Source organism: Idiotropiscis lumnitzeri, chromosome 8, assembly GCF_059441095.1.
Source record: "Idiotropiscis lumnitzeri isolate Australia: NSW breed Sydney's pygmy pipehorse chromosome 8, RoL_Ilum_1.0, whole genome shotgun sequence".
Taxonomy (NCBI): domain Eukaryota; kingdom Metazoa; phylum Chordata; class Actinopteri; order Syngnathiformes; family Syngnathidae; genus Idiotropiscis; species Idiotropiscis lumnitzeri.
Window position 1 is genome coordinate 4,677,623 of NC_142398.1, and position 14,422 is coordinate 4,692,044.

The 14,422-nt window shown below is 38.2% G+C and overlaps 1 protein-coding gene across 1 annotated transcript in view; it reads left to right on the forward strand.

Moving 5' to 3' along the window:
• cacna1ib (calcium voltage-gated channel subunit alpha1 Ib) overlaps positions 1 to 14,422 on the forward strand; it is a 151,925-nt gene that overhangs the window by 125,635 nt on the left and 11,868 nt on the right. The window contains exons 28-34 of the mRNA XM_088302635.1: positions 1,461 to 1,570; positions 5,022 to 5,155; positions 8,942 to 9,012; positions 9,750 to 9,828; positions 10,892 to 11,013; positions 13,540 to 13,980; positions 14,273 to 14,407. Coding sequence (XP_088158761.1) covers positions 1,461 to 1,570; positions 5,022 to 5,155; positions 8,942 to 9,012; positions 9,750 to 9,828; positions 10,892 to 11,013; positions 13,540 to 13,980; positions 14,273 to 14,407 — 1,092 coding nt within the window. The remainder of the gene's footprint in view (positions 1 to 1,460; positions 1,571 to 5,021; positions 5,156 to 8,941; positions 9,013 to 9,749; positions 9,829 to 10,891; positions 11,014 to 13,539; positions 13,981 to 14,272; positions 14,408 to 14,422) is intronic.

Here is a 14,422-nt window from a genome sequence, read left to right on the forward strand (position 1 = left end):
GCCAACGAGCCCCACATCCAGGCTTGGCTCCATAGTAGGGCTCCAGTGACCCATGTCCCCAGCAAGAAAAAATGAGGTCCATATATTTGATTAATTTTCAGGGGTCTGACCGCGTCGGTGGCTTAAATAGTCCGCAATCAATGTCTTGATCAGACGCAGCTGTGGCGTTCGTGAGCGCGTCCCGCTCGTGGCCGATTCCAGGAGCGGGTGCCGTCGGACCACGCCCACTCTCTGCAACCACAACAGACGGATCGTGACACAAGCAGCAGCTTTTTACAACCTTAATTAGTTTACAGCTTGAATTTTTTGAGGCATGTACACATTAATAAGATTATAGAACATCCAACTGCGATTAAATTTTGCACCACCAGTTCATTAAACTTCAAGATCAGCCTCGAGATTAAGTTCATCTGTGACAGGCTCTTTGACGGCCTTCAGCAGCATGTTTCTCCCCATTGTATTTGCATTTCTGAGATGCTTAAACTATATATAAATACAAAAACAGATACTTATACTAAACAAATTTCCCTCTTCTTGAGCAGAAAGCATTTTTTTTAATGTAGAAGGTTGTGAAATCAGAGGCGTAAATTAGCATATTGCACTGTGCTAAAGAAAACTTAAATAAACACTTGTATTGGGTTTTGATTGTTTTTTTAATTTAACCTTTATCCAAAACCTTTCTTCATGTCTTAACTAGTATAGGGAATTTAATAGTAGTAAATTTGTTTATGCAATCAAAGAAACGGGGAAACAAATCTTTAATTAAATAATAGGAGAAATATGTTTTTTAAAAATGTTGTTACCACTATAACGTAGTATATTGCAGTAAACTTAATTTTGTGTATTGTTATTGTAATGTGTTGCCAATGAGGGCTTGTGGCAAATATTTCATGTTCCTTTACTAAGGCCTCCTTAAGCCATAGTAGGCGCTAGTGTTGCAGTTACATCACACACACATCGTATCCTGCGTGCGCTAACTACGACTAGCTTCCAGACACAAATGTCCCTGTGTCAGAAAAAGAATAAATGAATAAAATCAGGCATCAGCCACAACATGCTCCATTCCTGCCATAAAAGTGAGGTTTGCATTGCTAGTATTGGCGGGTGAAATCTGCCGTAACTTTAGGACTGTGTTGCGAACACCAGGTAGCCATGACACCCCACTCCATTACTCCTAATGCTTCTGTTTACATCACGGATTACTCAAATCACCACTACTGTGGATATGCGCCCTAGACAGGCCTATCGAGCCATCGAGAAAAGCGTGAAATGAGACCGTTTCGAAAGAAAAGCAATGCGCCGAATAGATACATGAATATACGACGCATTGACTATTTAAATTATTTGTCGACGTGTTTTAATTTTTGGTCCCGTGAGTCAATCATTATAGCAAAACATCGCAAAAGGTGTTATGTTGTTGTTTTTTTAATTGTTTGTATGTATCGTATTGTTTGTCTTAGTCTCTTGAGACTGCGCTGAAGTACTGCAACTACTTCTTTACATCCACCTTTGTCATTGAAGCGACACTGAAGCTGGTGGCCTTCGGATTTCGACGCTTCTTCAAGGACAGGTATGAGAAGAGCGGAGGCGCCCCATACAATATTTGGATAATTCACTTCCCAACATGATTTTTGGTAGACCGGTAAATCGTGAGTTAGACCCACAAAAAAGTCACAAGAAGTCATGCCTGAAAAAAAACAAAGAATCGTTTGCCCATTTTCTGATGTCCTGCAAAGACAAAATCGTCCAAGATCGTCTGAAGAAAAATTCAGTCTACAATGCCACGTTGACATAGCGTATATTTGATAAGCTTCTCTATCGTAGGCAGTCACATCAAAAAGGCTCAAGAAATCATGCCTGACAAAACACAGAAATTTGTTTGCTTTTTTTCCAGAGGTCCTTCAAAGACTAACTTGTCCTCGATCATGGAAAGAAAAATTCAGTTCACAAAGCCTGTTTCACATGAATTTGATAAGCTTAATTGTGTATCATGGACAGACCCACCAAAAAGGCTCAAGAATTTCCAGAGGTCCTTCAAAAACAAATTTGACCGGAAATATGTTGACTTTCATTTCGCTGCGGACTGGTTCTAACAACTCCTTAACTTTTGCGGACTGGGTGCTGGCGGCATAGTGTGACGAGCCAGTGGGGTGCGTGCGTTGTTTCCCGCTCTGTGACAAGCGCACTACTTACGTGCTATCGTTACTCTTATCGCTCGCTTGATAATGCTAAATTACAAATATTATTTGTTTAGAATTGCAAAGAATTGCACAGCACGTATTTACTTTGCGCTAGCGTTGATGTTGCATCAACTGAAGGAAATTACTCTGAAAACAGACTTACTTGTAGAGGGTAACCTGCTGTTGCAGAGGGAGTTGGTATTTATCTGGTATAAGTCAAAAATGTCCTGCCTTTCCACATTTGTGCGCTCCCAAATTGCTGAAGTGAAATGTTTGCCACTAACTAACACGCGTCGTGGAAGTTGTTTGGGCATATTCGGTGCATAAATAAACTCAAACTCCTCGGATGTAGGAAGAAAAAAAATATAATTGTTGTCCTTTGTTAGATTAGGCTAAATGCTATAAATGTGAGTGTGATGTGTGAGTTAGTGCCATATAAAACTGATCAGCTAAAACAGCCCGTTTGAGCATGAGTTGTTTTTCTCCCATCTTTGGGGACTTTAGTCAGGCTGAGGGAATGCTTATTTATGATGAAAACCTTAATATCATGTCAGGGTCCCTTTAAAAGGTCATGCCTGAAAAAACATTTTGGCCATTTTCAAGTTCCTTTGAAGACAACTGAAATTTGCTAAGCTTGTCTATTCTGGGCTGACCCACAAAAAGGTCTTGAGAAACCATGTCCAAAAACACACTGGAAAAATACCCTGTTTGTTTGAAGCAATGATTTTTGGAACATTTCAGTCCTTCATAGATTGCTAGTTGCTGCCAAATTTTAATCACTAATATACTCGACAGATTGGTGATGCTAAATTGGGAAGAAATTGAGATTTAGTCATCGTGTGTGGGCACAGTGACGTTTGATGACTTGGCATAAAATATTGCATCAAAAAAACTGTGTGACCATGAAAATTCAGACCCCAAAACAGTTCTTTTTGTTGCTTTCTCACGTCTATCATAGGTACTCACAAAAAAGTCTCAAAAACTGTGCTATTTTCTTCCATTTGGAGGGTTATCAGGTGCGCTTCAAAAATAATTTGTCCGATTGCTACCAAGAAAGATGGGCAACACCAGATTGCAAAGTTTTTTAGCGTTCATCATTGAGTGTGGGCAGAAAAGACGAAATTCTAATCATCAGCTCCCTTGACATTTGCAGGGCTGCTCGATGCTCAAATGTTTTGCATTTGTTCTTCATATTGAGAGATGGATGGCTTAAAAAACATGTTTGTCCACGCATGACTAATTCATTTGGACCAAAATGACTTCTTCTGTCAGGAAACAAACTGGTGGTGACATTTGTGTGTGTCTATTTTTTTTCCGGAATAATATATATTTTTACACCCACGTTAAAGCTGTGCAGGTGCAAAAAATAGAATTTAATGGATATCAATATCAGCAGAGTCCTCTTCCGTCCAGCGCGGCCGCCGTGTGGAGCAGCTGCTGCTGCACATTACTTCAGCAGTTCCCATTGAGGAAATATTCATTATGACATCAGCTGCTCAATTTTTAGAAAGGTAGATGTACTGAAGGAAGCTTTTGACATATGTCTACTCCCCTTTGCATCTATCTGTGACAATACCCATTTTCTATACTTTATACTGCATTAGTATCCCGTTTTCTGCTCTTATGAGTTTTGCATTTCTCTGGATTTGAGGGTGTTTTTTTACCAGCTGCACTATTTTATATCCTCACCTGAGATAACATCTGGTCAGAGGAAACGTTTACTCCATTTCACAATTCGGCAGGGAATTGACTTCCCCAAAAGAAAGTTATGTTTTTGTGATTGCTTTTCACTTATTTAGATGCTACAACTCATGTCTGGCTGACTGGACCGTGTTTTGGTCGCTCATTGTCACCGCCCCTTTCACACTCCCCTTAATGGACACTTTTTCTCTACACTGCCTTCCATAAAATGTAACATTCCTGGTTACAATGTGTTCTTTAGCTTCAAATATTTAATCTTTTTTGACATAACATACGACCCCCCAAATGCATATCCAATCCATTTAACACATCCTAACAAGAGTGCCAATAATAATGGAGAACATGACCATAAGTCGCCAAGTAGCAAACAAAGACCGAAGTGGTGATTTCTAAATGTGTTTCAGAAAGACTTGGGCCTTCCCCACATAACATAACCAGGATTAAGTGGACAAGGCCCCCCGCGCTCTCCAGGTAGCAGAACAGTCCCAGTGGCCTAAAACCAGGGAGTACTTTTTGACTACCCAAGAGACTACCAAGGCACTCATTCCTAATCCTTAACTCACACCACTTTTTCTTAACCCACACCTCTCACTCCCAAGATATGCCAATTATGCCTTACACCTAACCCAAATTACGTACACCAAACCTTTGGCGTGTAAATTTACCTAACCCTGACCACTTAACATTAACACTTGACCACTAACCACTTTCCAGAAACTGTACAGGCAATGGGTTAAATAACATTTGCACATCCTTAACTGTCATACACACGAAAAAAGAATGACCCTAACCCCCCTTATTCTATCTTGGACTTTTTTAATAAAAACAACACTGACTCAAATGTAATCTATTTGGAGGAAGAAGTAAATGATAATGAGGTAAGTGTTTGGTCCTCGGCGGAATTGACGGCCAACTCGCCGCGTCGGTGTAAATATTCATGAGAGGAGAATCGGCCCTCAGGTGCGATGCTACTGGTGAGAGAATCATGCAAATGATGAATGAATTTAGCATTAATATTCATTGGTGAATTAGCATAACATAGAGCCGTTCGCTGCCTCGAACCTTGATGACACTCACAATTCACTTGCGGCTACTTCTGCTGACAATGACAGGTGTGTGTGTATGTGTTTGCGTCCACAGGTGGAATCAGTTGGACCTGGCCATTGTGTTGCTGTCTGTGATGGGCATCACATTAGAGGAGATTGAGATCAACGCCTCCCTACCCATCAATCCAACTATCATCAGGATCATGAGGGTGCTCAGGATAGCGAGAGGTACACAAATACCACATTGGGATTGAATGGATTGGCGGTGAGATATATATATATATATATATATATATATATATATATATATATATGTCATGTCATGTCATGTCATTATCCACACTGCTTATCCTGTACAGGGTCGCGGGAGGGTGCTGGAGCCTATCCCAGCTGACTACGGGCGAAAGGCGCACTACACCCTGAACTGGTCGCCTGCCAGTCACAGGGCAGATATATATATACATATATATATATACATATATATATATATATATATATATATATATATATATATATATATACAGAGAGAGAGAGATGTATAAATAGATATATGTATATATAGATATATTTATAGAGAGATATATATGGGGCTGACAAGTGTTCACGCTGGAGATTCATTTTTAAAAAATTAACGCAGTTGAATGTTTTGCATACTTTGCAAAGCCAAATTCAAATACTGTTCAATATTTGCTGTACGTCTTTAGCACATCATGTCAGAACAAAACACCCTGGTCAAATTACCTCTGGGCCTTGCAAACCATGTGGGATGCAACAAAATGTATACATTTGGTGAAAAATGCCTGTACACAATACATGAGCAGGCAACAAGGCTTGTCACAAACCTTAGGCCTAGATCCTGTCGTAGCTCTTAAACCGAACTATTTTCCAGAAATTGAACAGATCTTTTAGCTTATTTCAATGTTTTTAACTGCAGTACAAGTATGAAAAGAGTTCAACACAATTAATAGAAAAACAAAACCGTGTCGATTAATTTAGTCACTGTTGTGGACGTATATATTCGTTTGTGTGTACCGCCACCAACTTATGTTTGTCAAGTCCATTTATCAATGGATAGAAGATCTCGCCAAACACTTTTTACAAATTCCTATAGATAGAACCATTGCATTGGTTTTAGGCATGTTTTAGGCCCCGATTCGGTTCCGGATTTTGATTCGATTTTTCGGAATCGCTGCCATGCTTATCTCTGTGCAGTCGTTTGGTGCTGCAGCCATCCACAAACGCAATATGGATTGATGTTTGATTCAAGCGTGTAAATGTTTCGTGTATTTTAAATGGAACCAAAAATTAATTACAATGCTGTGTTGCACTAATAATAGGAAACTGCCTAGAAATACTAAAAGAAATACTTGTAAACATATTTCACTCTACTTGGGCACCAATACATTTTTTGAATGTAGATGGAACTGAAATTATATGAATAAAATTTGGGAACTTTTTTTAAATTTTTGATTGTTTTTATTTAAACTTCATATAAATCATTTGTTATCCTTCTTTATTATGCATACTATAATCTATAGATTCAAAACGCAGTATGTACCTGAATCATGCTGTTTTACACCGCCGTGCGGCTATGACAGGGAGGTTTACATTGTATTGCGTAATTTGGTGAAATGCGCCCACTTTCAGACTCTGTTGCTAATGGTAACACAGTTAGCCATGAAATTCTATTACTCATACAATGCCTTATTACATCACAGATGACCTGGATTAACACTAACGCCCGTGTGCGTTGCAGTTTACAACAGAGACATCAGTGAGCGGCTTTAGTTAACAAGGCGTTGCGTATCGACTCTTTTATTATTTAAATATTTTTTCAGCCGTTTAAATTGATATTATATTGATTTTCGATGAATCTTGACATCCCTAATTGCTTAGTATTTGACATCAGCACGGCTGTGGAGAAGATAAACCCTTGTCCATGCATAGTTGGATTTTTGTTAAACAAAATTTCCTGCCCCCTTCATCTAGAAACAAAAAATGTCACAGAGAATTTAAAAAAAAAAAAAAAAAAACTTGATCAATATCAGTGTCCTGCCTCAGATGTGGCATGGTGGAAAGATGTTTTAGGTGCTTTACTGTACAATATTATTGCTTTAAAGAAAAAATCACTCATAGAATTATTCACTTAAAAGTGACTTTTGCATTTTTCAATAAATGCAGTACCCTATTTCTGAAAAGTTTACTTTGTGCTGCAGTTCACCTCAAGTACAGTTGCATTGAAGCATGGAGAAACTGAGCAGGTCGCAAGGTTTAAGAGATTAGGAAAATGCTACAGTCCCGAACGTCACGATTTCTCACGTTTTACAAATCTGTGATTCTCAGTTTACCTGTTCAGTGTCTTTTAATGGAGTGCAAAATGCTCATTTTAACTCACAAATTGCGATGCAAAACCGCTTGTATTTGAGTCCTTTTGTTTTTTGGGGGTGAGAAACGGGTGTTTTCAGTCAAACTAACCCATATTCTACGGCTGATTATTAATGAACAGAAAAAGCCAGAACATTTTTTTGTTTTGAAAAATACGGTACTCTTTCTTTCAGTAGGTTATCATGTGACAGAAAACAGTATTCTGTGGGTCTTGAAAAATCAATGAAAAAACTGTATAATGGCTTGCAAAATGTGGAAATGCTAAAACTTTGAAAGCGACTGGCAGAGAATGAGGGTTGACATATCATCTTCCTTCCTCTGCTGAGAGAAGTGTCACAAAGAAAAAAAGTCATACGCCGGATGATCCCCTAGATGCTCAATGAGCTGAGGTCTCGCGAGATAAACTGACAATGTGCTTTTGTTCCATTTCCTGCGAGTGAAGCATTAGAATCCCATTTCCAAACTCTTCTCCACCCCGCATGAATCCGCAATTGGCATCTTGGCGCTTTGGGCCCTACCGCTGTAACTCGGAATGGAATCGGATAAAAGCTAATTACGCCAATCGCACTTTATTCCGCGTCTTCCAAGCCATCCCCCCACCGCGACCTTTCACGACAAGCACCGAATTGGGCCCACCGCCGCCACGCACTAATCAAATGGCAGCTGGCGGTAATTAACGAGCGAGCCGGGTGGCGGTTTGATGGCTCGTTGGAGGCTAACCGGCGACCCAGTTCGTGGTTTTATCATCCACGCTATTGTTTAGCGTCTGTCTGTGTCAGAGGGAGACCGAGTTAGCAAGCTCTTTCTTTGAACAACTGATCCTGCAATTTTTTTTTTACTGTTTATCGAACGTGCATATTAAAAAGAAAAGGTAGCTGATCGGGGATATTATGCTAAATTACCCACTAACCTGCAATGAGTATTAGGGTTACCTCCACAAGACCCAAAAAAAATAATAAATAAATAAATAAACGAATTGGATCACTAGAAAAGTTTGGAATGAGAAAGTGTGTAATTTTTAGAAAAGTTGTGATATTATGAATGAAAGTAATATAACAAAATATAAAATTAAAGTTATAATTATGTTAGAATAAAATCCACATTTTAAAAAAAATAAATAAATAAATTCTCACAAACATACTTTGCTTAAAATGTTATATTTTTTGCAATATTTTATTGAGGATGCGTCTAAAAATTTAAATCTTTCATAACAATTTTTTGCTCTACAGATAGTCGTGTAAAATTGTAACTTCATATCTCTAAAATTACAACTTTCATCTTTTAATATATATATATATGTATATATAATTTAACATATTAACATATTTTTCAATAAAAAAAATAATAATACATACAAATAAACTATTACTACGTTAAGTTGTACAAAAAGACAATATCTTCAAAAGATACTCTTGAACTCCAAAGCACCTCCCAAGTGGCTTTGAATGTTTCTCTTCCCGTTCTTACTAACCATTGGTAGCTTTTGGAAATTGGGCCTGCGGGAATTGGAGAGTGTCCATCTATTGATCACTTGTAATCTCCCTCTATTCCCGGTTCCTCTTATTCAGCTTTATCGAGCCAGTGTGTGATTTTTCTTAGTGAGTGTGTGTGTGTGTTCTCTCTTTGCAGTCTTGAAGTTGCTTAAAATGGCAACGGGGATGAGAGCTTTACTGGATACTGTTGTGCAAGCTCTGCCTCAGGTGAGCTCGCACGCACACCCACACACACGCACACCCACACATTTAATAGAACTCCCAGGAGTTGATTAACATTTGCAGAATGGTTCCCCCTTACAATAGTGACCTTCAGGCCAACATCTTTGTTGAAAATTTTCTTACTTTTCCCGTGAACTTTATTCACTTTGGAAAGGGCATTACAGATATTTTATTTTATTTTAGTTTTGTTGTAGAGTAGTCCTTGTAAAATTGGTTGGTCCTAATATCCTCACCACCGTCTGGATAGATAAGTAGATTCAAGATGTTCCTTAGTCTTGTCCACAGTAAATAAAACAAAAAGAAAACAGTAGTAGTCTAGTTAGTGCAAAAAGAAAATGTATACAATATGCAAAGATGCAGGCAGTTGACTATTCAAATATTGCAGGTTGCAGAGCTATTGCATAGCGTAAACATTCAGGTGAGCAGCATTACAAAAAAAGTATTGCTCAGTGTGGTTGACAAATGTAGGTAGATAGAAGCTTTTTTCTTAGTCTTGTTCTATTCTGTTTTACATCAATCTGTCTTTGGAACTATATGGCTTTTTCCTTGAAAAAACAAAAACTGGTACTGTTTTTCCCCATTTATTTTCATTATTTTCTCACAACTTTGTGTTGACAAATTCTGACATAAAGGGCATGTGTGCCATTTTGAAGCTGCCAGCAAGATTTGAATTGCTGCAATGCAAATCAAGCGACTAATGTGCTTGCAATTTTGTGTGTCAGGTGGGAAATCTTGGCCTGCTGTTCATGCTGCTCTTTTTCATCTATGCCGCTCTTGGTGTGGAGCTCTTTGGAGAGCTGGGTAAGAAGTTGCTCGCCCCCCTACTGGTGGTATTAATACTCAAATACAAATTGAACTATGTACAATTAACTCTGATTAGATTCATATCCACAATTGAGGTACTGTCATCATCATCTTAATTGGATGAATGCCAGTCAGTATCATCTCAGTTGACTGAAAGTAACTGCCAAGGTGAAGTAAACATTTTTCTGAGGCAAAATCGTTTGAACGTATTTAAATATGTTTGAACCTATTTGCAAGTACATTTGATTTTCGCTTGCTTACGTATGTATTGTATTTAAATACTTGCAAATGTGTTCAAACAAATTTGCAAATGCAAATATATGCATGAACGCATTTAAATGCACTCAAACATACTTGTTTTTTCCCATAATGCTACTGTGTATTGACTTGCGCAAGTGCAAATAAAAAAGATATATTACATATATAATTTATAATATAATATAGAATTATTACCTATTTATTATTTATTTATTATTTAATATTTTATTGTAATTATTTTTTTATTTGCCCTACATTATACCAACACGTTCATAAATGAAAATTTTTCTTTATTTTAATTATGGCTGCAGTGCATTTTTCCCATTATCCCGTCAGCACAAGTCAATACCTCGTGGCAATTTAGGGAGAAAAATTCAAACATTTTTAGCATCCAGCCTACATTTAATCGTACTTACAAATAGGTTTGAACTGATTTGCAAATTGGTCCAACCTATTTGCCAGTCAACAATGTTTACTCCACAATAACATTGCTTCCATACAAATATGTCAGTAAAATATGAATGAAGATAAATAACAGCCACTTCTACGAACATGCAGATACACGACCGCACCCAAGATAAATCTTTGTCAGTCTTCTTTCTCAACTACACTTTCTGGAATGTTACAGTCAAAATTGAATAAAAAAAAATGCAGTGCAATAATCAAGTGCATTAACACCTTTTCTGCAATCATTTCCTTACATTTATTCAAATGAACAAAAATGACGCTCATCCACTCTTGTTATCAGTGGCTCTATGAGAGCGAAAGAAAGTTTTTAAAAAATCCTTTTGCCCAAAAACAGTGTGCAACTTCGACTATCCGTGCGAGGGCATGAGCCGTCACGCCACCTTCGAGAACTTCGGGATGGCCTTCCTCACGCTCTTCCAGGTCTCCACGGGCGACAACTGGAATGGCATCATGAAGGTTTGAATTTGATGTTATTCACGGTTGCGTACAAATACCTCCATTGCAACAACAGAAAGATAAAGTACTTGGTGGTAAAGTCAATGTTTTTGCTGTTTTCTCCAAAAAATGACTTTGTTTTTCTTAAAAAGAAAAAAAAATCAGTTTTCCCTTTTTTAATCTTTTGAGATTACAATGGAAACATAAGATTTTTTTTAGCAGAATATTTTTACTTTTATCTTAAAAAGATTTACTTTTTTAATAGTATAAAAATTATACTTTTCAATTCATAATACCAGGTCTTTTTCTCTAAAATATTACTTTATTCTTGAAAATTAGGACTATTGTTTTTTTAAATAATAACCAGATTTCTTCCCAAAAATATCCCACAAAACACAACTTTTAATTCTATAATTTACACCATTTTCCTCTCTAACAAATGTTACTATTACTTTTTCATCCACCTTCCTCCAAATTACAGCTTCATTCTATTTTTTTTCTTTAAAAAACAGTTTGTTATATAGCAAAATTTGTAAAACACAACAATTATCAAATATTTTTTCTAAAAACACTCTGTGATATTAGAAGGTATTTTGTACAAATTATGAATTTTTTTCTTGCAAAAAACTAAACTCAACTTTATTTATAGAATACATAAAAATATTCAGACAAGAGCTGTATATGGTAAAAATTAAAAAAAAAATTAAAAAGTAATTAGACAAAAACAGACTTTTATTGTAGAAATTAAATTAAATTAAAAATCCAGAGAATAAATTGTGTTTTGAAGGTCTAGTCAACCAACAAAAGGTATCTGCAACAAAATGTTCAATGTGCCTTCTCTAGTCTAAACACTTCATTCTGATCCTGTTGTTGTGGAGTATGAGTGAAGCAGCAAAATGCACCTGTCTTTAGCCATTTCATTTTGTCACTTCTTTTGACTGAAAATGCCATCACACTTGCTCAGGGCTCAGGTAACAACCAATCACAGCTCCCCTGTTTTCTGAAGCTGAGACATGCGTAAAACATTTTCTTGCAAGACATTTTTGGGGTTGACGTCCCCTTTAAAATGAGTTTTAAAAATTGGGTACAGAGTAACGTTTAACAGGAGGTTATTACAAAGAGAGCTAGACGGATTATTTATTTTTAAAAAATATATATGATCAATATATTAATCAATTTTTTCCCCTCATAAGTCAATTTTTTTTCCTGGGGGAAAAAAAGGACAAATTTTGTCGAAATTGTCATTATCGTGGTTGAAGTGTGCAATGGTGTACAACCAAAAAGCATCACCCTCAGAGCTCTGTGTGTTTTGTTCTCAATCCACACTTTGTGAGAGTGGCGCCGAAGTGATTGAAAGGGAAAAGGTCAAACATTGGTTCACCCACAACAAACAGGTATCCGTGCCGGATGGAGTGAATAATGAAAACAAAGACGGAGTCAAAAGGCGAAACAATCTCTCAAGTACACAACACACTGAAGATTACTAATCAATGGTTCGCCGTTCAAAACATTCTGCTCATGTTCTGCTACATGACTCAACCAGTGGTGAAATGACGGAGGAAACTTAAGATGCTAATGGGGGAACTTCAACTTCTCATGTACAATATGATACTAACGATTGCGGCTGCTAAAAGCCAAACTTCCAGACATGACTCTGATGTCATGTTAAAGTATGTCTTTACACTAGAATTAGAAATCCCTTTATTGTCATTGTACTCAAGTGTTACTTTTTACTAATTTTTACTAATTTACTAATGCTACGTGCTGTTATTATGCTGACATTAGTTATGATTTAACCAGGACCGGCTTGGTTTTGAGCTTTGTGTCCCGTGTCCCGGCGGATCCTGCCCCATTGTTTTGCCCACTTTTACATTTCCTGTGTTAAATGCGGGACCGGCGCAAGATAAACACAGCCATCTTCCAGTAGTTGCCCAAAAAAAAAAAAAAAGGTTGGATAATGGTGTGTGCATTGACTTGTTTTCTGTTGACTTGCTGTCAACCAACATAGCATTTTGCATTAGCTAGGGCTGTCAAAATTAAAGCGTTAACTTGATTTTTTTTTTTTTTTTAAATTAGCCAATTAAATACTAACTCAGTCAACGCAATTTTATTTCCTTCAAAATAATTTGTATACTGTGCAAAGCCAAATTCAAATAATGTATCTTATTAGCTGCACATCAGCTCAGAACAAAATACCCAGCATAAGTTACCTGTGGGCCTTGCAACCCAACACTGCTGGAGTGTGGCGCTTAAAACTAAATGTACTGTAGAAGTTTTGAAAATTGTTTCTAAGAATAATTCCTGAAAAGATGACTCCGTTTAGATCGTATTCAAGGATCAATGAAAGAAGGAACAGTCTCTGATTTGAAATATACTTCATATTTGGCTGTTTTACATTAATTACAAGATATTATTCGAGTAAATACGTGACGCTCATGATAACAGGTGACTTTTTTGGTATGATGCAGACATAATGCTAATATTGACTTTACGTTACTCTTGACTTTTTCACATAACTTAATGGTGTATCCTTCTCTCTCTCCTCAGGACACTCTCCGAGAGTGCCCTCCGGGGCGTCCAGGCAGCGACTACGGCTGCCATGCGGGGCTCCAGTTCATCTCTCCATTGTACTTTGTGTCCTTCGTGCTGACGGCTCAATTTGTCCTCATCAACGTGGTGGTCGCCGTACTCATGAAGCACCTGGACGACTCCAACAAGGAGGCGCAAGAGGATGCCGAGATGGACGCAGAGATTGAGCTGGAGCTGGCGCAGGGCGGCCTGTGCTGCATGATGGGAGGCATCGGGGCCATCGCCGGGGCAACCAGCGTGGGTGTCGGCGCAGTGGGCGGCGGAGCAGGGGTGGCGGCGGCTGTGATCGGGGATCCGAGCGGAGCTTTGATGGTGGTGCCAAAGGACGGAGGCGGTGGTGTGGGGGGCCTTCAGGAGGGACACACGAACCACAGATGTCGACTTTATTCTCCTGCTCAGGTACAAATTATTTTGCTTCATCGTGATGATTATTTTTAATTGAAGCTGCTAGCCGTTTGTAGATATGCCGCAGATGCTAGAGTTTCAAGATTCATTTTAGGTTTCGCTACTGCAGCTCCAGATCTAAGTGCCCAGGCCTGCTCGGCTTCCCCCTGCCCCGTCAAGATGGGCTTTGGATCGTGTCCCTACTGAATCCTCACTCTACCCTGACAACCAAACCAGCACAAAATCAAATATTGACAACTTGTACAATATTCGTGTGTGTGTGTGTTTGTGTGTGTATGTGTTAAAGGAGAGTCAGTGGCTGGACAGTGTGTCTCTGCTTATCAAAGACTCAATGGAAGGTGACATGATTGACAACCTCTCCGGCTCTGTCTTCCATCATTACTCCCCCGTTTGTAAGGACTGTGATGGACACACACAAGAGGTACACACACACTCA